At 49.9% G+C, this 25,979-nt stretch overlaps 7 protein-coding genes across 7 annotated transcripts; 3 read left to right on the top strand and 4 right to left on the bottom strand.

Moving 5' to 3' along the window:
- Positions 1-259: 259 nt before the first annotated feature.
- On the bottom strand, positions 260-1,916 carry N7539_003212 (NAD-dependent epimerase/dehydratase family protein; the record flags this gene model as incomplete). Its single annotated transcript, XM_056932814.1, has 8 exons — positions 260-392; positions 447-724; positions 845-948; positions 1,029-1,101; positions 1,177-1,293; positions 1,370-1,482; positions 1,622-1,803; positions 1,876-1,916. 8 exons carry the CDS (start codon positions 1,914-1,916, stop codon positions 260-262), a joined length of 1,041 nt encoding a protein of 346 aa, XP_056792773.1.
- Positions 1,917-3,781: 1,865 nt separating this feature from the next.
- Positions 3,782-6,810, bottom strand: N7539_003213 (leucine--tRNA ligase NAM2; the record flags this gene model as incomplete). The annotated part of the gene is made up of 2 exons (XM_056932815.1): positions 3,782-6,184; positions 6,292-6,810. 2 exons carry the CDS (start codon positions 6,808-6,810, stop codon positions 3,782-3,784), a joined length of 2,922 nt encoding a protein of 973 aa, XP_056792774.1.
- A 2,872-nt stretch (positions 6,811-9,682) lies between these two features.
- On the top strand, positions 9,683-10,576 carry N7539_003214 (uncharacterized protein; the record flags this gene model as incomplete). Its single annotated transcript, XM_056932816.1, has 1 exon — positions 9,683-10,576. The coding sequence occupies one exon, from the start codon at positions 9,683-9,685 to the stop codon at positions 10,574-10,576; it is 894 nt and encodes a 297-aa protein (XP_056792775.1).
- A 1,018-nt stretch (positions 10,577-11,594) lies between these two features.
- Positions 11,595-12,749, top strand: N7539_003215 (sucrase/ferredoxin-like domain-containing protein; the record flags this gene model as incomplete). The annotated part of the gene is made up of 2 exons (XM_056932817.1): positions 11,595-11,993; positions 12,081-12,749. The coding sequence occupies 2 exons, from the start codon at positions 11,595-11,597 to the stop codon at positions 12,747-12,749; spliced, it is 1,068 nt and encodes a 355-aa protein (XP_056792776.1).
- A 329-nt stretch (positions 12,750-13,078) lies between these two features.
- On the bottom strand, positions 13,079-13,375 carry N7539_003216 (uncharacterized protein; the record flags this gene model as incomplete). Its single annotated transcript, XM_056932818.1, has 1 exon — positions 13,079-13,375. The coding sequence occupies one exon, from the start codon at positions 13,373-13,375 to the stop codon at positions 13,079-13,081; it is 297 nt and encodes a 98-aa protein (XP_056792777.1).
- Positions 13,376-19,533: 6,158 nt separating this feature from the next.
- On the top strand, positions 19,534-22,054 carry N7539_003217 (uncharacterized protein; the record flags this gene model as incomplete). Its single annotated transcript, XM_056932819.1, has 4 exons — positions 19,534-19,781; positions 19,849-20,063; positions 20,124-20,221; positions 20,294-22,054. 4 exons carry the CDS (start codon positions 19,534-19,536, stop codon positions 22,052-22,054), a joined length of 2,322 nt encoding a protein of 773 aa, XP_056792778.1.
- A 658-nt stretch (positions 22,055-22,712) lies between these two features.
- On the bottom strand, positions 22,713-24,788 carry N7539_003218 (uncharacterized protein; the record flags this gene model as incomplete). The annotated part of the gene is made up of 1 exon (XM_056932820.1): positions 22,713-24,788. The coding sequence occupies one exon, from the start codon at positions 24,786-24,788 to the stop codon at positions 22,713-22,715; it is 2,076 nt and encodes a 691-aa protein (XP_056792779.1).
- Between the last annotated feature and the right edge of the window lie 1,191 nt (positions 24,789-25,979).

Consider the following 25,979-nt stretch of genomic DNA (forward strand, 5'->3'; position numbering starts at 1 on the left):
AGCGGACGGGAAGCCCTGTTCTCCACACCCTGTGGTCGTATGTACCAGAGAAAGTAGACATAAGAAATATAAGCCTTTTGTTTTTGCGTGTTGTGCTTGTGGCTGCTGCACATTTCTTACTTCGCCATGACCTTAGTTATTACCAGAGGTTGAGTCATCAAGTTTTCTGGAATTCACGCACATGGGACTTGAAAGTAGCTTGCCTAGACAGTTCCCAGTCTCGCATTTACTAAGTTCATTTGTAGCGTTTCAAAGACACTCAAGGACTATCCTTGGACCTAGCCAGCTCCAGATAGTTTTCAATTTCCTCATCAAGACTTTCCAACAACCTCTCACGATCCCAGACCGGTTTCCAACCGATCAGGTCCTTATTCAAACAACTCACCTTTGGACTGCGCGATTTAGCTTTATGTTCTGTAGTTGAGGAATTGTCTCTTCTGACATACCTCGAGTCCCACATGGTCAGGGTCAGATTGACGGGAAGGTCCAGTGCCTCTGCTGCAAATGCATCATCCGGCCATGTCTTTGCAGTTGGCTCGTCCACGAGTCCACGATTGTGCATTGCGATTGCTAGTCGATCCAGAATCTCCCACCATCTGGCCGAGTGTGAGACTGTGAAGTAATAGCCTGATGTGCCGGCCGGCAGGGCTCGTTTTTGGAGCACAGCTTCAACTATTTGAATGTAGAATGTCGTGAGGTCGGATATATGCGTGAGAAGAATTTCCTTGTTGACACATCAGAATCTTGATCGATCGAGGGATGGGTTCTATTCTCAAGGAGAATAGCAACAGAATAGACATCTAGCGAGTCGAGCGCTGCGAATTTGACGTGATCTTTGACATACCTTATCCCTGGCAAACTTGAAGACTTGCCTATTCGCAATAGCCGTTCGAATGAGGGCCGGTAGTAGTAGCGTGGTTTGATTCCATGTTCCGCCTCCTCGCCCATCTATCAAGCCAAAGAGGTCAGAAGATTGCCGCTCTGCCAATCGCTACTGTCGTTCATGTCTTCTTCAGCCAAATACTAACACAGAGATGAAGGTAACACTATCAGACCCGTCAACCCGGCCGATTCTGTCTGTTCGGCAACGAGGACATCAACCTGGATGCGACAGTATAAGTACTCAGCGCCGATGATAGGTGCGAATGATCGGAGTATGGGTTGGAATGATCTCACCTCCCGCACGACATACGTGTCCGTACACTGTTTTTCGAGAAAATACACGGGGTCAGTATCTCTCACGTGTCCGAAGGGCCATCCGGTACTTTCGTCAAATGCTGATAGACCCGAGTTCTGCGATTAGACTCAGTAAGGCGATCCAAAAATGGACATGCCCGACTCAAGGTCGAGAGCTTTGTCGGCTACTTACATGGATGAAGCACGCTTTCTTCCCGTTTGCCTCACGTCGCCGTTTGAGCGCTTCTATCAGGTTATGCGCGATGTCTCCGTCTATGGATGTTGCAGTGTGAACAATGATACTCACTGCAACAGTATATATCATATCAGTTTCAGAATGACTCGAGTCTCACAGGGTAAGAGACACAGGCGAAAATGATGAAAATGATTGGGGCCTTGATCCGTTGGAAATAGGCCGACATGCCAGAAATGGGATGTCGCTCACCGTCATTGCGTATCATATAGCCCGCCAAGGCATATGGATTGTTCAGGTCAATTTTTGCAGCAACCACATTATTTTTGGTAAGGCTCTGAGCTTGCTCTTCCGAGCGAACAGCAGCATGTATTGTCGCTTTCGCGAGCAGGCCATCCTTGACGTGGGCGAAGCTTGCAATAATAGATCCTCCTCTTTCATCAGTCAGTCCCAAGCTTCATGTTCAAGACACTGACTTGGTCGAGACGAAGTGGATTGATACTTACATATAACCGCAGGCACCAGTTATAAAGATGTTCTCACCCATTCTCGAGGTTCGAAATTAGCTGGGCTAGGTATTTATTGCCGTCGCCCAAGCTTTGCCAAGCTTTCTCAATAGACCCGCTTGCCGATGGACTCTCTTCTGTGGGTTCGTCTACCCGATGAAGGTCGTCTCGGGACTTCAGACGAACTCAGGCGTGAAAGAGACAGAGATTTGAGGTAAGAAGCTCATACGTACGAAAAAGTTGATTCGCGTCAGACAATTAAGCTGGTGACAAAATCTTCCGGGGTCTTTCGGCTAGTCACCTTATGAGATCTAAGGGAGGTGGCTTTTCGGGCGCGGGGTAGAAAGTGCATCAGCGGACCTCGTGCGGATAGCGGTGCATGGTAATTAAGGGAAGAACAATTTGTCACATGCCCAAAGACGGGCAACGGTAGAAAGTCAATTTCGGGAACGAAGTCAGTCCTTGAGATCAGTGTACGAAGAATGGTTTCCATGGTTCTGATGACCGACAATCGAGATCCTACCCTGAGGCTCCGCACGGCTCTCTTTGCTCAAGTGCAAACAAGGGTTCGCCGGATGTGGACAGTACTTCCTCATCTGATTTAAGATCTGAGATTATCGTGTACGGTTGCTCCCCGCGACCTTGTCTGCAATATCCTGGATCGTGTATGGTCCACATATCAGATCAATCGATATGGTCGAAGACAAAATGATCAATCCCGTCAGGATACATTCGGGAGCCCAGCCACATACTAGGAGGGTTTGCTCCTTCCACAATAAAGCACATCTCTCCCAAGAGGTTGTTTCTGTATGACATCCCTGGCTCTGTAGGAATGGAGATCCGAGAGACGCCTCGATGATAAACTTCTGCTTGCATGGAATCTTGACCATGTCCTGCAAAAGCTTCTCGTCGGTATGTTGCCATGCTCCTTTGAACGTCAGCTCGCGCAGTCAAGGGGGTACAGTACAACTTTTCAATGTCGAACAGTTTCCACTTCGTGGACGGCTAGAAAATTCACAATTTTTTCAGGTTATCAAAGGCAGTCTCCAAATATGGTCTTCGCTTGAGATCAAATGTTTTCACGATGGAAATATCGAAAGCGCGTCTCAGGCATTCAGAAGGAGAATTTCTGCCAAGCGCTCAGACTGACTCCATCTCATCGCCTTTGGCCTTCATTAGATTCCCAGTCCAGAAATCAACTTCTCGGAAAGCGTATCATTGAGAGTTAACACAGTCCAGTGTATCATTCCGACTCGCAACTGTCATTACTGTTTTTCCAAAAAGTCATCAGCGATTTAGCCATAGTGTTGCTCCAATCCATGTCGGGCGTATTCAGTAAAAGCCAAGGGATGTCCAACTTCTGGCGAGTCATATATTTTTCTAGGCGTAGTTTGGCGTGTCCAGGTCCGAGGTCGGTGTATTGCGTGTAATCACCTGCGCAAAGAAGAGCACGCTTTGCTACGTTGACCACCGTCTGGCGCTTGTGGCGACGTTTCTGGCTTTCTGGATGGGATCAACCAGCTCCTTGAACGATGATTTCCCTCTACCTTCTCGCGTGGTGGTCATGCTGGGGGAGTTTTTTGCATATAACTTAGCTTGTGTTTGGTATCGAAGCTGATCGGAGTGAAATGAATGTAATGGAAGCAGGAGAAACCTGTGTAGCGTGCACTGGAATGCACGAGCGGACCTCCTATGGATCCGATCCAGATAAGGAACAACTCTCGTCTCAAGCTTTATTTGAAACCTTATAGAGGATCTACTGTACAGTTGATATTCAGATGCGAGGGTTTGTAAAAATACACAAGGACGGACACGCTGGCCGGTAATGCAGAGCCAATCCAACAATCAGGCCCATAGAGCACAACGTCAATGCAAATGCAATGCAACGCCATGCGAATGCAATGGGTTAATAGACAACATTCATCAACTTCCCTCCCTTAACAACGATGACCCGCTTCCTCTTCTCCCAATCATTCTTCTCTTGCAACCATAGCTTACCCTCCGCTGTTTCCAAGACTCGACCGATAATCCAGTCTTGTTCTTCCTTCGATGGACCCTTGCCACCAGCGGGTGCAGAACTGGATTGCTCCATTCGTGGAATGGTGACTGCACAGCGTAGCTTTCCATTGATTTGAACTGCAACTGTTTGGCCACCACGTGTAGAGAGAATCTCTGCTTGCTCTTGGGTGAGGAGGGGAGTGGGCCAGGGGCTGGAGTGAACTGAGGGTACTGAAACCTCAAGGCCACTGGATTTTACAACCTTCTCGTGGAGGATCTCCCAAGCCTCTGATGCAAAGGCTGGTGCGACGGGGGCGAGAAGGCGGAGAAGAGATGAGACGGATAGATAGAGCACGAGGGGGCTGGATGGTGGAGTAGATGAAAGAGCATTGGTCAATTTGATCAAGTCGGAAATGACCGTGTTCAACCCGTAAGGGTCTGACTCGATGCACGAAGTCACAGATGACACAATTTTATGCGATGCTAGAATTGCATCCGCATCAGAGTCACTCAGTTCCTGCAGAGAGGTTGGCAAGTCTACGATGTGTCCATCGGATCTCTCCATGTCGTCCACAGGAATGGATAATGATGCGCGGGTCAAGGACTGCTGAGTATCGAGAACCAACTTCCACAGTCGACCAAACCAACGCTCAACCCCGACAATCTTGGTTTCGTCCCACTCGAGAACTTCGCTGACAGGGGCAGAAAACAGAATGTGAGCACGGGTTGCATCAGCACCATACTTTGCAGCACAGACAGTGGGGTCCACGCCATTGTATTTGCTCTTGGACATCTTCTCAAAAGACACGTTGGGCGTCATCTGAGTTCCCTTGATCAAGGGTTGGTCAGGGCTTGTCAGGTCGACTTCAGATGGTAGCAAGAATCGGCCAGTTGAGGGCTCTGTAAAAGTCTTACCATGAACCATACCCTGGGACAAGAGTGTCTTGAAAGGCTCAGCGGGGCCATTACCGGTGTCAAGGCCTTGGGGGAACAGCTCGGACTGAGCAAGGAACTTGTAGATAAATCGAGCGTACAGGAGATGCAGAATTGCATGCTCAACGCCGCCGATGTACACGTCTACCGGTCGTGCAAGGGAGGGTGAAAAGGGTGCCTCCTTGTTTGCGGGATCCAGAAAACGCAAAAAGTACCAGGACGAGTCAACAAAGGTATCCATGGTATCCGTATCACGCTTGCCAGGACCACCGCAGCTGGGACACTCGGTGTGCAGCCAGTCCTCGGATGACTCAAGAGGGTTACCTTTCTTCCCTTTCAACCATTCTCCTTCGATCGTGGGCAATTTCACAGGGAGATCCTTAGTCGGGACCGGGACTGGGCCACATTTGCCGCAGTGAATGATGGGAATCGGGGCTCCCCAATACCTTTGCCGGCTGATGAGCCAGTCTCGAAGGCGCCACTTTTCAACAAATCGAGCATGGCCAACTTTTATCAAGTCCGCCACAATTTGCTTTGCGGCTTCTCGGGAATGCAGGCCTTGGTACTTCCCACTTCGAGAGGTTAGCAGACCATCCTGAGTGAAAGCTTTAGCGTCCTTGGCAGGTATTGTGCTGTCATTTGCACCGCTAAGTGAAGACTCCGGCTCGATCACGATTGGAATGGTTTCTGGATTCATGTTTTCCTTGCAGAAAGCCAGATCTCGGGCGTCATGACCCGGCACGGCCATAACGGCACCTTCTCCGTAGTCGCTCAGGACATACGGTGCGGCGAAGATGGGCAATCTTCTCTGAAGGTGAGAGCTTTCACCATCGATCAGCCGTAGTGGATGAGATGCAGTCACATCTTTCAAGCGATAGCCGGCCTTTGAATCAGCTGGCAACGATGCGGCTTCATCCAAGAATTTCCGAAGCGCCGAGTCGGTCTCAGCTGCCTTGACAACAATGGGATGGTCCAGCGCCAGAGCAAGATACTCCACACCGTGCAGAGTATCTGGACGTGTGGTGAATACTTCTACACGGACCTCCTGTCCATCAGGGCCGGTGGTGACTGGAAATGTGACGTTTGCGCCGTATGATTTTCCCAACCAGTTCCGTTGCATGGACAACACTCGCTCGGGCCAGCCCCCAGCGAGCGAATCGAGGTCCTTAAGCAGATCTTCCTTGAATCGCGTGATGCGGAAGAACCATTGTTTGAGTTTCAGCTTCTCAACTTTGGCGCCAGATCGCCACGAAAACCCATTCGCATCCACTTGTTCGTTCGCAAGCACTGTCTTGTCAATGGGATCGTAATTCACCAACGCTTCCGCCTGATAAGCTAGTCCTTTCTCGTGAAGCATGAGAAATAGTCGCTGTGTGTGCTCGTAGAATTCGGGGGCGCAGGTCGCTAGTTCCTGTAGACATGGATCTTGTCAGTCTTTCATTTCTAGAACCTTGAGCCAAATGTCGCGCTTTCAGTATGACGAACCCTGTCCCAATCAAAATGAGCTGAGATACACTTCAATTGCTCCTTCATCCGTGCAATATTCTGCTCCGTCCAGACCGCAGGATCAACGCCGCGCTCAATAGCTGCATTCTCAGCGGGTAGGCCAAACGCGTCCCATCCCATAGGATGTAACACATCCCGGCCACACATTCTGTGATACCGTGAGATCACATCAGAGATCGTATACACTCTGAGATGTCCCATGTGCAGGGTTCCCGACGGATAAGGGAACATCGACAGGATGTATGATTTTGGCTTCGAGTCGGTCTCGGCCTGGTTTTTCAGCACCGATCGCGGTCGCGCCTCGAGCGCTTGCCATTTTGCTTGCCATTTCCGATCGAGAGCCGGAAGGTCAAGTTTCTTGTGCGTATGAAGTGTCGATGCTAGTCTTGGGAGACCAGTGGCCGAAAAGCAAAGTATGGGTGAGCGGAGGCTAGCCGGCGTGCATCTGCGAGCTCGCGCGAATGAAGGTGTCAATTGAATTCGGCGGAGCATTTCCATGGTGAGACAAAGCTCATCGTGGCCATAAGGACCAGATCTTGGAGGTGCCTAATTGCTGTTATAGGATGAAAACGAAGTCCACGGTCTGTGTTCCCGTGTCAGTTGACGCCGATCGCTGCTCAGGGTGATCTCGATATTATGTTGGGCCATGTCAGTCGCAATGAGTGAATCACAAAAAGCTTCCGCGGACTCTGAAGCCGCAATCTCCGAGGCTGGTAGCAAAATAGATTGATAAACATATTCTGAGTGATGAAACACATCGAAAGCCCGGCTAACTCAATTGGTCAGAGTGCCAGACTTTTAAACAAGAAAGAGTTATCTGGAGGCTCAGGGTTCGAGTCCCTGGTCGGGCGATTTCGATTTTCTTTTTGTTGCTAATATTAGCTTGTCCCCCTGCCGGATAATCGGCTCTCTGGACTGGGAATTGGCAGGCTGGTACCCAGTGACCCACACTACCCAGACTATTAGAATTTCACCAGAGCACTACGATGCGGATGCATTCCCGAGTACCTTTGGTGGTTCGAATTCGAGATTGGCCTTGGTGGTAATTTAGCGCGTGTTGACCTCTTTGATAAGTGCTTTATATTACTGGTGATTCACGAATCAGCTCCCAGTTGAACTGTACCTTGCTTTTAACAAAGATGTACCCGCGAGGCGCTGATACTTCCTTTCACAAGATGGAGTAAACCATTAGATGCACCATAGCGGTGATTACAAGCAAACATAAACACATCTTTCCATGCACTTCCAGACAATAAAGTAACCTCATTGTCCCAATCATCTGCGCCGCCTCCCGTGCCTGTAGCGGTCGTCCGTTGGCCGCCGAAAAGATCTCTCCTACCCGTATACCTTGTTGCTGCTCTCGTGACGGCCTCACAATCAGCGTCTCGCAGCTAGGTGGCAGAAGACTGGCCTGTACCAGCAATAACATAATAGAAGAGGGAAGGAGGAGAGATAGGTGGGTAAAAAGCATGAGCGCCGATATCAGGATCTCGGATCTGACAATATACGCTGAACTCTCCATCGTGACCTTCTCGATCGACGCTGGAGCAAGAGTGCTGTTGAACACATCCGGCAGATACATCATCACTGCTTCGGCCGCGGAGTAGATCAAAGTGGGAAGTGCCAGAGCTCTCCATCGTCGGCGATCGTGGGGACTAGACACGAAGCGCAGCTGGTCGGGTGGAAGGATAGTTTTTGCGGTCCAGAAGAAATGGGTCTCCGCGAGCAGTATTGATGCAACAATATACGCCACCGGAGTAGGAAGTAAGATGGTTGATATTTTCGTCAACGAGGAGTGCATCACCCAGTAGGTACACGCGGAGCCGATGCCATTCAGGAGAAGACGAAAACCCCCTCTGCGGTAAAGGACAGCACTAGTCTGGAGCAAGTAACGACTTGAGGGAACTAGCTTCTTGTCTCCGAACTGAGAGCTATTGACCTGCTTTTCCACAGACTCGAGGATGAGAATGGACTTCAATACATGGCCAATGATGTATCGGACCTAAATCGGTTAGTTTTCGTAGACAATCAGGATTTTGTGTCAGTAGCTTACTAGAAGTTTGAGAATAATCCCGAGAGCAATAGGTGCTAAAAGTAAAATATGGTCGGTTTGAGCAGGGTCTTTCTGAAAGAGTCGATGAGCTCGCGCAAGTAGTGGATCATCTCCTGCGGAATGGATGACAGTATTGATGAGTTCGCGAAAGAGGGTTAACAAAAATTGTGGTCGTGGAGTGTATGCCATCGGTTATTGAGACAGTGAACGGGAGCAGGAATTTGAAGTTGTGCACTTTTTCTCCATTGCCCAGAAGGAAAGACAGTAGGTATTATATCTTCTCCGAAACCGAAACCGACGATTTATCCAATCAGAAAAAATCGCGCACCGACTTCGCAAAGTCCCGCGAAAGGATCGAGCTAATACCGCGCTACTGCCACGCTACTGCCACGCTACTGCCACGCTACTGCCACGCTACTGCCAAGCTACTGCCAAGCTACTGCCATGCTACTGCCATGCTACTGCCAAGCTACTGCCAAGCTACTGCCAAGCTACTGCCAAGCTACTGCCATGCTACTGCCATGCTACTGCCATGCTACTGCCATGCTACTGCCATGCTACTGCCATGCTCAGTTGCTCACACTGTCACACATACTATTATTTTCACCGTCTTAGTACTCCGTAGTGATCAACAGAACAAGTTCAATGCTGAAATCTTTTTTGAGCGGAGAGCACAACCAGTTCAGGCCCTCATCAGACGCCCATATGACTCAAAGACATACTTATACGGAGCTAGGCTACGGTAACAACCGAAAGTCTTATCATTAGCTATAGCAAGTAAACCCATCGCGATCCCAGTCGCTCCTTCCTCTCGCATTTAGCGCCTCATGCTCGATTTTCAAACACCATCTCATGGTGTATCAGTCAGAGCTTGGCTGTGTGCACATGCGACGTTCACACAGATCTTACAGTCACCTATCGGCCTGGTTAGTCCTAAGTGGGTACTGCTTCGCTGTTGCCTTGAAACTACCCCTCTCCAATGTCACGCTGTTCTAATGCGAAATCAACCCCTGGTCCCCTAGTGTCTCTAGGGATGCACCTTCGTCTAGCGGCTCAATGCTACTGGCCAAAGAGCGGACTTTTGACGGCCCTGGAAACTGAATCAAGACCAGTATCGGTTGCTAATGATCGGGTAAGCATCCATGCTCAACTATGAGGGTTATACTCTCGGAAGCCTTATAAATAGAGTCAATTCCACCAGCTGGATATGCACAGAAACAAGCACAGCAAGCTACTGTCTGATCAGTCTCTCAGCTCAGACCCTCCTCGGCCTCCTCTCCCTCTGCTCTTCCGGTTTCTTGATACCCTCCAATAACAATGAGAACTTTTTCGATATATCTCCTCGCTGGAGTGCTACTCGGACGAACCGCCCACAGCCAGCAGCTCAGCTACAAAGACAGCATCCAAGCATTAGCCTACGGCAATATCGCCACATCCTCAGTGGAATCCAGCGGCGATGTCTGGCTGAACATCACTGGCTTCGCGGAGACTGAACTGCCGCACATGCAGACGGTGGTGGGAATCCACTCCTTGGACAACGCCCGTGAGCTACAGGTGATTGCAAATCTGGCGCAAAATGCCGCGAGTCAGGCACTCTGGGGCGACCTCGTGTTTCTGCACAACGTCTTTTCAATGAACGCCTATCCCGCATATGCCAACGTTACGAGCACGCAGATGCAGGGAGGCCTGTTAAGTGCTGTGAGCGGCAAGAATGGGCCAGAAGAGAGCTTGATCGAGCTCTACGCCAGCACATCGAGCGTCCCGGGTCTAGGGGTGGCGTACCGCGCACTGCCCTCCCAGTACAACAAGCAGCATAGCAAATCCGACATCTCGTCCTCGGTAGCGGCGATACCCACGACGACGACCGCTGCCGCCATCGATAAACGGGAGATGGACTGGACTCGCAACCAAATCGTCTGCAGTGCCGCGCATGTTGCCGTGGGCGCCGCCTGTATTGCACTGCTTGGGCGCATCCGCCTCGATGGGAGCTGGAAGTCGGGCGGCCCACGTGATATTTGCTACGAGGGGTGCTGCATCAGCTGGAGTGCCAATGCCACCTTCCAGATTGAGAACCTTTATAACGATGCCCAGCGCTGTTATAGTATCTGCGTGAATGCGTCCGGGGGTGTTAGCTGCGAGGCTTACAACGTCAGTCTGCAGGGAACCATTGTCAACCAGTGCTTGAGCAACCGGCCGAATGGATGTGCTTAGATTGAGAGGGGAGTCGTATGGTCTTTTGTGGAAAATCGAAGTAAGGAGCTTAGCGAAAGGGAGAGGTTGTTACCCCCGAGGATGCTCCAACGACTTGGATGTTGGCCCGAGAGACCAGGTATGACATAACATTCGCGAAGCAGCAGGACGGGTGGACTCTGGAGGATGGATGTAAAATTTCCCGTCAAGATTAGTCTAGTCACCAGTACATACAATTTACTATTCAGTACTGTACTGAGTACTGACTAATGAGGATAACGGCTTGTCAGCAACGTAGAAGGATTCGAGATTTCGGCGGTTGCAGATGGGAAGAGTTTGGTGCCCTTAAGATTTCGAAACACTCTTTTCAAGGCACTCAAATGGCGTTGAGCAGGATTGTGCGAAATCTAGCCAGCTTAGTGACTGAATATTAAACATCTGGTCTGGTGTTGACCATTCGCCAGATCAAGGGGCCGATCTTCTGCGATATTCAAGGACCTCCTTCGCTGAAGCAGTTCCGGTATTCGCTTGTAAGGCTTCATTTTCAAAGAATGGCGAGGTCACCGCGTGCGCGTCGTGCATGTTGAACTTTCAAGGACTACTCGCTCTAAGATGTCTGCGTCAAAAAGGCTGGGCCATCTGTATGTTGTATCGCTGGTTATGGATGTCAAGCATCTCTCGACGGACAGCTAACAGACAGCCTTGTGGCGTCCAGTCACGTGCACACAACCATCGTCGCCAATTTGGAAAACCCTCTCAAGTTTCGCGCTTGCGCTCAGCTGAAAGATTTATGATCGCAATGTTGGATTCGTTTGAACAGATGTATGAAAACGTCCTCATCAACACCTTAGCCGACCTAACCTCTCGGTGGCCCAGTCTGCTCAACTATGACGCGGTCGAAGTGCAGTCCGCTTATCCCCGCCCCGGGGATGCGTCGCTTCGGAGATAAAGCTCGCCTTGATCTTCATGTCACTTTCTAGCCGGAGGTTTCCCGCGCGGCCAATGCACTTACCTCCGCCACGCGGCAGATCCCACAGGAATGAACGTGAAGTTACCCAGGCTCGCGGAGTCGCTAGTGCGCGACTGTAGCAGACAAGCTACCAATGCCCCAAAATTGACAAGAACACTCGCGACGACAAGACATCGGGCCAGTCGACTCCGAGCTCGCCTCGAGATACCTCCTCCGTTTCCGGTTACGAAAAGCTGCCCAGAGACTACTTGCAATTGTCCCACAACACCAGCGCTCCCCGAAGGTCTGCCGATCGACCATAAACAAGCGTTGAATGGGACGATGGCGGCGTATGCGCAGCAGCTTGTTGTCTGCACGGGACAGCGGGACTGGACCAGCCGGATAGAAGACGATGGAAAAGAGCAGGGATGGGGTGCACTCGTCCGGGGATTGAAACAAATGATGGGCCGTGGTGGGCCGTATCTTGACGTAAGTGAGCTTTTAACATCAACCCAAAATATTGCATCGACTACAGATCATATCTTCATTTTGCTGATCGTAATTATGGCGGTATAGCCATTCAACAATCTCCTTGTCACCAACTCGTCTCTCAAACCATCCGTGCCAAGTTCCACTGCCGCCTCAGCACTACTCTTTCCAGCTTTCAAATACATCCCTTCCATCCCGACCGCAGATCTCGAAACCTTCATTCGCGCATTCCTTTTGCCGACCCAGCTCCATGAGATGCACTCCTCCCTCCCTGAAGCTAAGCAACGGGACATGATCCGCGTGCCCGACCTGGAAAGCCAGTTCTCTAAGGTCATGAACATCCAGCAGTCTCCGACGATCCTCATTTGCGGACACGGAGGACGAGACATGCGATGCGGGATCATGGCTCCTGTGCTCGAGAAGGAGTTTCAACGAGTGCTAAGTACAGCCGGATTCCAGTTCGATGGGAGCAGCGGTGTTCAAGACGGGCCGAGCCACAGTAACGTGGGATTGATCAGCCATATTGGAGGGCACAAATACGCAGGGAATGTGATCGTCTATATCCCACCGAAGATGACGATGGGTCCAGAGACGACAGGAGAGTTGCATCCGCTGGCGGGCAAGGGGATTTGGTATGGACGCATTGAACCTAAACATGTGCAAGGGATCATCGAAGAGACCGTGCTCCGGGGGAGAGTTGTTGCGGATCATTTCCGAGGTGGAATCGATCGCAACGGCGACATTTTAAGGATGTGATATTAGTGAAGTTCCATTATCCATAAAGGTGTGCGCCATAGTATTGAAATCAGTAGGGTCAACTGCTAATGTTAATAGGAACTAGATATTCCACAAACCGACAAGCTTGCTGCCATTTATAACTTCGACTCCAGATCTTGCAATTTTGTATATTATTATCCCCCGACGACGGCCATCGATATCTCGTTCTTGAGCCAAAGACACGAAACCTGGAACGCACTTTCACACAGACCATTGAAATCGTCTCCGGGAGATCGGCAAAGGCCGAATAATTGGGTGGCTTTATGCTTGTGAAGCAGTCCTTCGAAGCGCTTCATGAATCGTAAATCTTACTCTCCCATAGTCAGGCCATTGCCCGCCGAGAAACAAAACCCAGTGGGTTTGATGTCGCCATCTGACGAGATTGCCCAGATGGCGGGCTCAAGGGGGTTCATTTCGGAGACATGGGACTCGTTCCAAGGCACAGATGTACCCTCGTAATCAACAAGCATTCCACCGGGTTCGAGATCAAAGTGGCGATGAAGCATGGCGAGACCAAACGTACGGTCTGTGCCTTGCTCAATGAAGAATACTTTGAAGACATTTTTTGACAAGTTCATCGCCATCCAACTCCACAAAGTGGGCATGTGTATCCTGAAGAGAAGGTAGGGTCTGAAATTAGTCGATAGAGTGGCCACAAACGTATACCTTATATTGGGTGAACATTTGACTTGAAGAAAAAAGAATCCAACCTTGTAAGATGATCTGAGATGGACTGATATGTCAACCGACGTTGGGTCGCTATTACCCCGACCAGGTGTTGACCATGGAGAACAAGGTCTCGCCTTTGATCACTAGTAGATGTATATAAATTTGCTCAATATCTACCGTCCAATGCTTCTTTATAGCTCACAACTGGAATACTGTTTGTGAATTTGTTTAATGAGGATCGAATGATCTACACGTAGAGCCAAACTACCCAATGGCTTTCGACTTCCTAACAATGTCTAGGCCACACCTGCACGTGGGGCAGCATAGAGTCGCTTGGCCTCTCAAATATTGTATCAATCTCTATCTCTCCCTTCGTCTCTCTCCCTCTCTCTCTCTCTTCCATAAGGACAGATTAGAGACTGGCACTTCTCCTCTCTTGAGACGTTGTGGTAGTGTCTTCTGGCTTGGAAACATAGTGTGTGATAGACTAATTGTATAAACGAGAGAGACGAGTATCCCCTGGCCCACTGTAAGGCTTAATCAAATGAGTAATTACCTTCTTCTCGAGCAGTCCAAGAGATCATCGCGACTGCCGTGTACTATCCGAACGGGCAGATGCGGACCAGAAGCGGACGAATTTCAAATGAATACTTCAACTCACAGCATCGATGGCTGCATCAGTGTGCCGAATATCAAATTTTGTTCTCTAGCTCCTCTCAGTCAAGGCTACAAGCTAGCAAAAACTGAAAAGTGAGATTTTCGAGTTGTCACGGGTGCTTTCACTGTCCTGGGTACAATTATCAGCGGTCTGTTAGCAATGATAAAAGCAAACTCTAAAACGCGTAGATTGTTCCCTAGGCGGCAGGCCTATCACCTTTCTGTTCAACGAGCTACCAGCTCTACCTTGACCGATACTTCAACTGGAAATGAAATTCTTATGGTTCTCATTTTGAACGAGGTGGGTTATTGAGGTAGAAGAAAGGCAATCCTGATGCTCTGCAAGTATAGGCGTACACGTGTCTACTTTATAACACTGGGTCATCAATCTGATAGCTGTCTTATCATTCATAACAGCAATCAGAATTCTGTCACTTACCGTTTATTTTCTGGTATGTTTCAATTTATCACTCCGTATGACGCCTATGTTTTGGTGACCAAGAGATGTAGGGGCAGCGGAAGGTTTTGTTTCCCTTTTATATATTCAGTTTTTTCCCCGGACCTAGCTTCGTCTATGCGCAAACTGTGAAAGTCTAAGGTATTTTCAAAAGACATATATTGACCATAAACACACAGGAGAGACGCGATATCCCTTTTAATAAAATCGAGAGTACCCAGAGTATCAAATTTCCCCAGTAGCGTTTTTGATTGTGTCTTGTAATGATGATAAGGTCGTCAGACAGTGATCATGCACAAGAATTAAGTACCCTATGGTAAGTCCTTGGTAAATCTTCATTTGCTGGCAAGTCTCGACAGGGTCATCCTTTCCTTTTCATAATACATCGGACTCGTATATGGCAGTCCAAAGAAGGATTAATCACACACGACCACAGGGTGTGGAGAACAGGGCTTCCCGTCCGCTCAGCCGTACTTAAGCCACACGCCGGCCAGTTAGTAGTATGGTGGGTGACCACATGCGAATCCTGGCTGTTGTATGTTTTGTGTGTTCAAATTTTTACTTGATTGATACATTGCCTGTGATTGTTCAATACGTTCTCGTGAAAGGCTGCTGAATCCTTACTTTTATGGTAGAGCGGCAGCCAAGATCGAATACACACTTAAACAAGTCTGAGTTTTCTCAGAGGTAGAAAATTGTTCTTCTCAGACTTGGTAAAGATACGAGTTTCGCTTATAAGGGCTTAACTGGACTAAGTCTTTGGATATTGATCCTTCCATTCTACATTGTTGCGAAATGTCTCGTTTTGTCTTGTAGTGAGTCCAAGTACATACGACCATAGGGTGTGGAAAATAGGGCTTCCCGTCCGCTCAGCCGTACTCAAGCCACACGCCGGTTAGTTAGTAGTATGGTGGGTGACCACATGCGAACCCTAACTGTTGTATGTTTTTTCTTTTGATGTTGTGTTCATCATGGTCAATGTTCTTTTTCTTATAGCCTGCTTTTTTGTTGAATCCTCAGTACACACAAGGATTTACATTTGCGGGGCCGCCAAGCAAGCCGTAAAAGTCCCCGGAGAGCCTCAGAGCAGTATAATTTTCGAAAAGGAGGAAAACTAAGCCGAATGAAACAACGATATTCACAACAGAGAATCTCATGATACGGCACATTCTGTTCTTGTGAGCTTTGGTGCTAACCCCTATGCCTTGAGAAGCCCGCCGTGATGGCCTTTAAAGAGTAACCCCCATCGGATAAAGCCTTGCTATGAAGACAGAGATGAAAGCGTATTTAACTGTCTGCGGCATGATCGCTACTAGGCATAGACGGGCAATACCTTAGGCCATGCTCACCCGGCGAGAGCATCTCTCATGTATAGGACGACTTTCAAACCTCTACCATATTTAGGCATCCATTCAGGTACCTTTCAAAATCAAGTAACGACAAGATCAATCATTCATACCAGCACGTTGACTCCCGCGTTCCGTGTAAAACAACAGGTAGACTGAAGTTCTTGAACCGTAGGAGGTATTAGTTCGTGAGCACGTGCGCAACATGCATACTTTGAGCAGCTTTGACTACTGATTAGTAACTAGTGCTCAGTCGCGGCACAAGCCTTCCAATATGACAAACCATCACTGCATAAGGGCGATACCTCGATAACCAGATATAAGTATTGATGCTAAGAGCAAATGTGCTTTGACGAGATACTGTGACATATACTCGAAGTTGACAAATGACTGAATGGATACCAGGGTCCATATCGTGGACTCGGCTCAATCTGGACAGAAATTGGCAGCGTGTGGGGGTGCAGGGCGACTTCGAAGAAAATGAGGATTCTAAGTTATCAAGTTCACATGATAATGCCATTGTACATCTCAGGCTTGGCGGAGAATGTCTGTGCGGTAATGGCGTGAGCCTGACCCTACTAGTGCGTCTTGTACAGCATGTGCTGCAATCTTGAACGTTTGCCTAAAACGGCAGCTCGGTTATACCTTCCACCCCTTGTGTTGATATTGACCCCTCGCTCCTTGCCTGACTCTTGTGGCCTTTTCCAAGGAGGCGAATCAAAGTGCACAGTGTAGTAATGTATAAATGTACACTGTATAGTGTACAACTGTACACTATAGTCTTGTACAGTATCTGAGGATTTTCCGTACCCGCAGGAAGCGACCTGAAGGCTTGAAGGCTCCTTGTCTCTAAAGAGGTCTAGCTTGTCCAGGGTCTGGACGCTACGGTGGTATTGAAATGGAAAAGGAATGTTCGAGTCAAGTGTAAAAACAATCCTTGAGCTGCCTCGGCCCACCTTGGATGGTTTGAGAGGCTCACAATGTCATGTGTTTGTAGACACTGCCGGTAGATTTACCTTGTGAAGTTTGTTGTTGAGTCCGCCTGCCGATGCAGGTTGTTGACGACAAAGCTCCTTTGATCACGTGGTGGACGGCAGAACGCTGCATTACATAATGATTCTCATACGGACTCTAGTCGGACGCTCGACCCTTTTCTATCTTTGTTATCTTCCTTAACGGAACGGGCCTTGCCGGACTTCCCTGAATGCGGACCGATTGCCGCAATCCATCACCGCCCAGCAATCGCTCTCTGTAACAGACCTGATCCTGGCGGTCTTGTTAAAAGGAGTGGTCTGTTGTCCAAGAGGAGAAGTAGAACCCAATTAAAAACGCTTGCGCGATGCTGGCTGAATTTGAAGAAAGGCTGACACCCATTCAGCCAAGTTTGAACGGTGCTGATTGTGGACACTGCTTCGTCAACGTATCAGATAGCAGAAATCCTGCCGAAGGTGAGATTTTGGCGTCTTTGATGGCGTCGCTCAGCTCCGTGATTACTCAACTACATTACCGACAAGGTTGATACACTCGGAGTCTTGGTGATCGGGTTTCGGAGACCGCCAAAATTTGTCAATCACTCTTCCAGAAAGAACATCATGACAAAGCTTGTGTACGGTAGAAGAAGACAATCGCATGACCAATCGTATACTTCGAGATTCTCACGGGATTCGGACTAGCCTCACCCAGTGAAGAGGGGCCGAGAACTGGCCATTTGGACCTTTGCATAGTCCTGTGCCAAACATTGCTCGAGTCAAGAAGTAAGCAGACGTCATTTGGCTCCTTCAGAGATGGAGTGCACGTTTTAGAGCCAAGCTTGGAATTGATGCCGCAATGGCAGTCCTTCCAACCTCTGCTTCCTTCGAAGGAAATTCGCTATACCGAATGACTCGACATGATTGCAAACTCAGTCGGACTGTCCATGTCATGGTCCTTTGCCATCCGGAGCAATGCAACAACCCCAATCAATGGAATACTTGCACATGCTTCTCGACAGAGTCCACGCTTCACATGGTCATACTACTCAACGTGGAGCAATCGACAGCGGCTAGAACTCCAATCATATAGCAACATCCTGATTGTCAGGCTTTTTTTCAGAGAAGTGTGCACTGTGCAGAAATCCTTGTGGGGAAATCTTACCGGAGTCGGAGACGGCACGGTTCAAGATCGACAACAGAAGGAACAGAAAGAACAGGAGCGACCGAAATAAGCATGAGGTGCCAAAGTACGTTGACTTTGCTACAAGAAGGCCCGACATGACTTCATAAAGTTCATGGACTAAACACATGAACGGTCTGAGCGTGATGGAAGACGGTTTGCGAACGCGGACGGCTTCGCTTTGGGCTTCTTCAAAGGATACCTGAAGCAGCCACGCGAAGTTTAATTTAAAACGGGTGGATGATTGGCTTAAACTTTCTGGATTGTGTATGAGGAATTCTCGCGTCCGATCAAACCTCATAGGATTCGTACTGGAGCTGAACGCATGGAGAATCAACGAGTGCTAGTCCATACATGACACACACAATTGTATAGTGGAAAGAGTAGAGTCACTATGATTGTGTTCATTCTTGAATAAGAGTGCATGTCAGCATGACCAAAAACTCCGAACTCTAAGACAGGAATAAGGTGGATCTCACTTCGTATTCCACGCGAGAAGAAAAACCCGCCTGGACTGGAGCTAACCGTTCGGCTGACCGGGATGCGATCTTAGCGTGGTGTATTGATATACCAGATGATTGAGTCCCACTGGCTCTTGAGCAGAAGGAAAGTCCACGAGCGGAAATATTACCCTTATCTACCACTCATCAGTCATCAGACTTCCTTATACTGCAATAATCTGCATGATTAGTAGTTTAGTACAGTACCTTAGTACATTACCATCGTGATACTGCGCTAGTGTCACTTGTGGACCGACAAAGCGATACAGCGAACTCAAAACATCTGCGAGAACGCCCGCATCTCTTCAGCCCATGATAACCTCCGACGCTTGTGACTGGAAGGAACTGGAACCCAGAATCAGCAGTCGCTTATGTTATAATATCGGACTCTCAAGTTGACTACATCTGGATGAAGCTGAATTGTTAGATGATTACCGGAGTTGTCAGAGCTGAAAATCAGAGCTGAATGTCGATTAAGAGGGTGCTCCAGCTGTGTCGTCATGGTCTTCTATGGACAAGTCCGCGGCGAGGGAAAAAATCCATCTTCAGCTTTGCCAATGGCCCCCAAACTTGACACTGAAAGATCGCAAGGGGCAGCTGTATTGGCTCTTCTGCACAGCCGCTGGGTACTGGCGACGCGTATGCAGCGCTGAGTCAGATCTAGTCTCTGGTAGGCTCTGGTCTCAGCCTTTCTTCAGGGAACAGCTGCAGGAGGTGCACTCAGGATCTAGCTGCAGGAGATTTCCTGCTCTGAAGTCTGTATCAGGGCATCGGGACTTTTTTGGATCCCTATTCCATACCTTTCTATTCTGTTTTGGGCTTCGCCATAACCCTGCTTTCCATTCATGTAGGAAGTGTGCCCTTCGGTCAGGTGTCCACCTGCTACCACCCAGAGCCATTGTTCATAGCTGTTATGTGAAATTCCTCTGACCCTTCGACACCTTTGAAATCTTTCAGGCCAAGCACGCGATATCCACCTCGTTATGACAGCTAAGGATTCTTCTGCAAAGCCCGTTGCAGCAGCAGAGAGCGTCGAGAAAGCCAAAGCCCCTGCTCAAGCGGGCGCTTCACAGCCAAATGTGGCGCCTAAAAAAGGCAAAGACAAGAAGATCTTCAGCTGCCACTCATGTCGGCGGCGGAAGCTCAAATGCGATCGGTTCGATCCATGTGGTGCCTGCCAGGCACGAGGAGAAGGACACATGTGTACATGGGAGGAGGGACAAAGACCGGAGTGAGTTGTTGAACTCGATCACTTGATATAGCCAACGACGCATGTGCATATCGCTGACCAAGAGTAGGAGGAACCACCGAGACAGCCTTGAGCAACTACCGAAACTCATTCTGAAGTTAACTGAGGAGGTCCAGGAGCTGAAGACATTAAACACAGCTTTGATCGAGAATATCAGGAGCAAAAGCAAGGATCCGACTGAGGGCTTAGATTTGACCCTGTTGGACTACAGACCCCCATCCCGCGGGGTTTCAAGCGGCAGTTCTGCAGGCTTTGTCGGTTGGGGTACGTTTGAACGTCTCAGTGATGCGTTGAGAGTGGTTGAACTGACCTAGAATGGTACAGATTTGCAAGGTCAGAACCCGGATCTCAATCAGTGGAAATCGTCATTGCTTGGATTGCTACCGGAAAGCTCGTTGCTTTGGGGCTTGATTTTGCATTACGTGAGCCTTCACTATTACCTCGAAATGATTGTTAGCATCGCGAGAGCCTCCGAGACTAACGCCTCGATTTAGATATCCGCAGCTGCGTCGCTGACCGGCTTCATCGACGTCCAGCAAATTCTCCGCGATATTGAAGAGGTTGAATGGGCACGACAAGGGCTGGATCTCGCCAGCTCCGCAACCTCGTTGAAGCACCTCGATATCAAGGTCTCCATGATTTTGGCAGCTGCCAGTCTCGCAACCATTGATCTGGACCCAGGGAAAGCTCAAGAGCTGGGACTCGCCAATACAGACATTGACGCGCTGGCTCGAGATTTATGGAAAGGCTCGCGGACCCTGATATCGCCCGCAGATCTGGACTCCTTCCATCCCTCTACCAAGCCAATCCTTACCGAGGAACCAGCTCTGCCACCGCAAGAGATGAAGGGAAAGTTAACTCGGCAAGGCGGAAATCACATTGCTACATCGACTGATGTCTCGTTGAAAGTCGTATCCATTAAGATCCTGCTCCTGCTAGCGGCGAGATCGTTTGCTGCGCCATCCGAGTACCTCAAGCTCCACCTGGACGTCATCTCCTCCGCTATCGATGCGTCTCTCGATGGACCGTCCGATGAGAGTACTCCTATTCTAGATCGCGAATGGCGTTGGCAACTCTGGTCCTTCATCTGCCTACTGGATTGGACTTCGCCCGGTATCTACCACAATAGCAGCTACTTTATCCGACCAGAAATGCACCACAGCCCACCTTCCAAAGCCCCTGGTCTTCCAGACGACGGGGCCTTCTCACCAGCTATTTCGCAAGAGCACCGCGATCGCCTCAACCAGACAAGACATTACCTGGAGTACGCACTAGCCTTGGCTCATCTCTCCCGTCGTGCAGAGGACTGCATCAGTCGTCCCGGACCCGTCTCCCCCGCAGAGGCTGCAGAGCTCTGTTCCAAATTGGACGCACTGGACAATAAACTCGCCTTCTACCAGTTACTAGGCAGCACGCTTCCCGACGGCAGCACCTTCAATCCCGCCAGTATAATTCCGGTCGATAACACCCCAACTTCTGGCTCTGTAACTGGCGGGAATTTAGCTACCGACAAGCACATCACCCAGTATAGGCTCTCTCTAGCACGCGCACCCTCAATTCAAAACATGCATCTCAGTCTCGAGCTCGGTCTCATCCGTTTCAAGCTCTTCCGTCATGAGGCGTTCCATCTCATGCACGCACCAAGTACCACCGTCACACTACGCATGATGTGCATGGACGCTTGCATGGACGCCTGTATCCTCGTTCTTGAGCAGTGCTTTAGCATCGGGAACCGAGACGTGCCGGGTAGTCAATCACACTCGCAGTCCCACTCACAAATCCCCTTCAACTCGAGCTCCGAGAAGCGCGCCTGCACAGGGAGTCTGCGCCGTGTGCTACAACCAGCCTCATCGGCAGCACTTGTAGGCCAAGTACTTCTGCATGCTGTCCTGAGTGCGGACGGAACAACCCTCGGAACAGGAATGGCCCTAAGCTCAGGGCCAGGCCAGGCAACAGACTTCCAGAATAACATGGGCACCGTCTCGAAAGGAAACTCCGCAACGGAGTTTTTCGCTTTTGCGCAGGGAGCTGGGGATTTCGACACAACCGCGAGCGCCGCCATGCCGCACCCGCAAAGCGCGTATACGGCGGCGACAGCGGCAGCGGGCGGAGCCTGGGGTGGTGGCTGGACCAGTGGGGAGAAGGTGAAGGTGTTACAGTGGCACATTAACAAGATATTGGAGTTGTTGGAGGCGTTGCAGGGAACTTCATCGTTGGCGCAGTATAAATTGAGCTTACATCAACAGTGCATGTAATTTTTGGCATTGAGCGTGAACGACTTACTTGGACCTGTCTCAGTATGAATGTTTTATTTATTTTCTTTGGTGCATAGGTAGTTCGTCATATCCTCAAATAGCGGAAGCGGACGTGAACAGTACGGAATCAGTCTGATCGCGTGTTCTCTGTTTCAATTTATCTATGATCTGGAAACATGTGAATCATAGGGGCCGAGCTATCTGGGGTCGGATTGTACTAGCTGGACACGAAACATGACACACGGAGTAAGAAAAATCCTGCCTGTACACATGGTTTCCCATCCCGAACTTCAAATAGGAGTCGGAAGCTGAAAGAACACATTATTGGAATAGGACAAAGATGCATCGAATTGTTTATTGAAAGGGGGAGCTTATCAGACAGAGCCACAGCTACATTCCAGATCCATAAGACGAAGAGATTAAAGGTCAAGTTTTCAGATTGTACTATTCAAACGAAAGTCTAGGTAATTTTCCAACACAGCAAACTGAGCAACAAAACACAAAAAGCAGGGGACACATCTAGTCGCAAATCATTCACTTTCTCGGACAAAAAGCCACAAAATCAAAAATAAAAAAAATAGACATCACAAAGAGCTGAAATGGGAAAAGGGAGGAAAGACACCTATACAAGACTTCCTTCTGAATAATTTCCAGCCACTTAAGCAGTGATCTCCACCGCGTGAGAAACCACCACGGAGCCGTCCTTGAGCTGCTGCTCGTGAACGGCTTCCTTGGGGGCCGCCCGAGAAGCAGGCTTAGCGTCAGAAGCCCGCACCAGCGCTTTGACCTCGTCGACAGCCAGAGGGGGGTTCCAGGTGATGGCCGCCTCCTCAGCCGTTCGCTGCTTACCACAGGAGTGGCACTTGAGCCAGTCGGGGCGGCAAACGAGCCAGGCTCCGCAGCCCTTGCACTGGCGGGAGAAGACGTCCTTCCAGTTCTTCTTCTCGTCGTAGTTGAGGTACAGATCGTAGTAGCGCAGGAGACCGTCCCAGCGGAAGTTGAAGCGGTTGGAGTCGACGGCTGCGCGCTTGATCTCGTTGGAAAAGTCGATCACCTCGCGGACGACCGATTCGGGGATAGTCTCCTCCAGTGGAATCGGAGCGATAAGCTCAATCGCTTTGCGGGCGACAGCATCGAACTCGGGAACCTGCGAGCCCCAGGCCCAGTTGATTGAGTGATCGACGTAGGTGTCGAAGGTCAGGTTGTAATCCTGACGAATGAGTTGCCAGCCCGGAATACCGATACCAGCGAAGAACTGCCACAGGAAGGAGACCTGGGGTCCAAGGCGAGGTTCACGGAAGCAGACGTAGTGGAACTTGTTCATCTGGTTCAGAGAAGGAATGAGTTTCTTCGCAAACTCGTCATAGGGAGCCAGTGTCTTGCGGATGGACATCTCAGCCTCCTTGGCATCTGCCACACGCTTGGCCTCGTCGAGCGCCTTGTGAGTCAGCTCAGCGGCGTAGGTCGAGGTAGACATGGCGGCAGTGATACCGGGGGAGTGCAATGGGTTGGTGAAGCCGCAGGCATCACCAACGGCCAACCAGCCGGGACCGGAAACAACGGGGGACTGGTAGGTGAGGGACTTGCGGATGTACCAGGTGGTTCCAGGTCCGTACAGGTTCTCGATGAGTCGGAAGTTGCCCATGAACTTCTTGATGAGATCGTACTTTTGGACGAAGTAGTTGAACTTGCGCTCAGCCTCGCGGGTTCCGTAGGCAGACATATCCTCGGGGTACTTGACATCGTTGCGGACGGCGAAACCGATGCTAGTAGTCCAGCGGAACTTAAGGTCGAACATCTTGGCAAGCTCCTCAGAGCTGGGGATCTGGTCACCGGGAACACCAGCCTCAGCGCAGTCGAGCAGGTAGGAGATCATGTCCATCAGGTTGGGGATGGAGCTGCCTTCCCAAGAGGGAAGACGGATGACCCAGGCCCAACCCTCGGGGAAGCACAGGTGGTTGGTGTGGTCACCCTCGTAGTAGCGGAAGGGGATGTTGCTCTCATCAGTGGGGCAGTCGAAGTATCCCCAGAAAGCGTCGTAGTTCCAGCCCTCGAACCGGTGGAGTGACGCCTTCTTGGAAGCCAGTTGGCGGAAGCGACCGGTGGCATCCACAAGCAGGGAGGAGTCGATGGTGGTAGCAGGCTTGCCGTCGAACTTGCCGGGGTTGATGGCAATCTTATTGCTCTTGACTCCACCCTGAATGGTGCTGCCGTTGAAGTCGACTTGGCGGCCGTGGAAGACGTTGACGCCGTTGCGCTGAGCCAACAGGGTGAAGAGCAGCTCGCTGATGGGACGCTCAACCTGGAATCCGCTCAGGAAGACACCGGGGGTACCGTTGCTGCAGAAGTCGGTATACTCCCCCTGGTTCTCACGGTCTAGGAAATAGAAGCAAAGGCCGTCCTTGAGACCAAAGAGACGCAACATGTACTCGGCAGTCAGGCCGTGCATCTTGCACCACAGTGAGAAGAGCGGCAGGGTACTCTCGCCGATCTTGTAGCCGGGCTTGGTGCTTTTCTCGATCAGGGAGATGTTGAGCTTGCCAGGCTTGTACTTGGCCGCATGAATAGCATAGATGAGACCATGGATACCTCCACCTGCGACAACAACATCAGAGTCCTGGGGGATCTCTGCACCGGCAGGGTTGTTGGAGTTGAGGATCTGCGCATCGTTGAAGTCGTTGGCGGCGGCACGCTCAGCAAAGGTGTGCTTGGGAGTGGGCTCAATTTGAGACATTTTGAAGTATGGAATTGGAGTCTTGAGGGAAATCCAAAAAGAAAAGTGTTATGTGACTTGAGATGTCGAGATGATTGAGACTGTTGCTCTTGTTGCTTTTGAAGCTGTTGCTGTGTGATGGAGACTGACAGGTGATTTCATGAAGCTTTTATATTCATTTGAACGTGAGATTGAATCTCTAGTAATTGATAGTAAGCCGTGATGTCCATGATGTCCACGGCTTGCATGTTGCCTCTTCCACTCTTGCTCATTGCCTCTCGTGATCCTTCCAGAGTAAGTCCAGCCTTTGGAGAGGGAAGCGTCCGCATATCCGCGGATCTTCGTACTGACCGCCCGTGGACACTTTCTATTGGCGCATCTGACCAGCATCTTTCGTACTCTTTGCTACTATGATTACTGGGGCCAGAAAACCATCCAAGATGACTTGACAAGCTCTGATTGTGAATGGCCCATCATTCGATTTGGCTGCATGATCGAATCTGAAGCTCGATGTCGGTAGATTCTAGATCCTGCAGTTTCACGCATGCCTCCCCAGAGCCGCGGACCAGCAACTATTGGTTACGCTTGAATCTGTCACAACACACCTTCCTTTACAGGAGTTTCATGCCTGTTGCATTTCTATTTGGAAATATACTCGGTGAATGGGAAATCGTCCGATACGGTATCCAGATGGCCTGCGAATCTCATCGCCGCTGGATCCCAGTGCTTTAAACGTTATGCACCTTCTCCTCAACAGGCCGCGGACCAACAACGATTGGCCAACTGAGGTTGATAAGAGTCCTTGTTTCTTTCAATTGATCACAATGAAGCAATAACTGCCTTAGGCACTTCGATTGCTCTTCCGTGCCTACGACTCAAGCTTTCCATGGAGCGCGAGGCCTCTTTACAATTCAACCGAGGCAACATACACAACCAGCGGCGAGCGATGTCCGGAATCACGCGTATGATGCAAAGCAGAAGTAAGTCATCATTGAGAACTAGGACGACATCAATCTCATATTTCGCCCACGCCTTTTCAATCTATACTCACGCCATGTTGGACACCTTTGCAATTGCCGAGGGCATGCCATTACTCTCCTCCTCGATAGCAATCAAATGATGTGCAAGATCCCACCAACCAGGTCTCCGGGCCCCGATTAACTTCATTCAGGTATCTGCAAATGTCCATGACAAAATACAGCCGGTATTATT

This window comes from Penicillium diatomitis (genome assembly GCF_028827545.1).
Source record: "Penicillium diatomitis strain IBT 30728 chromosome Unknown utg000003l_segment0_segment0, whole genome shotgun sequence".
NCBI classification, from domain to species: Eukaryota; Fungi; Ascomycota; class Eurotiomycetes; order Eurotiales; family Aspergillaceae; genus Penicillium; species Penicillium diatomitis.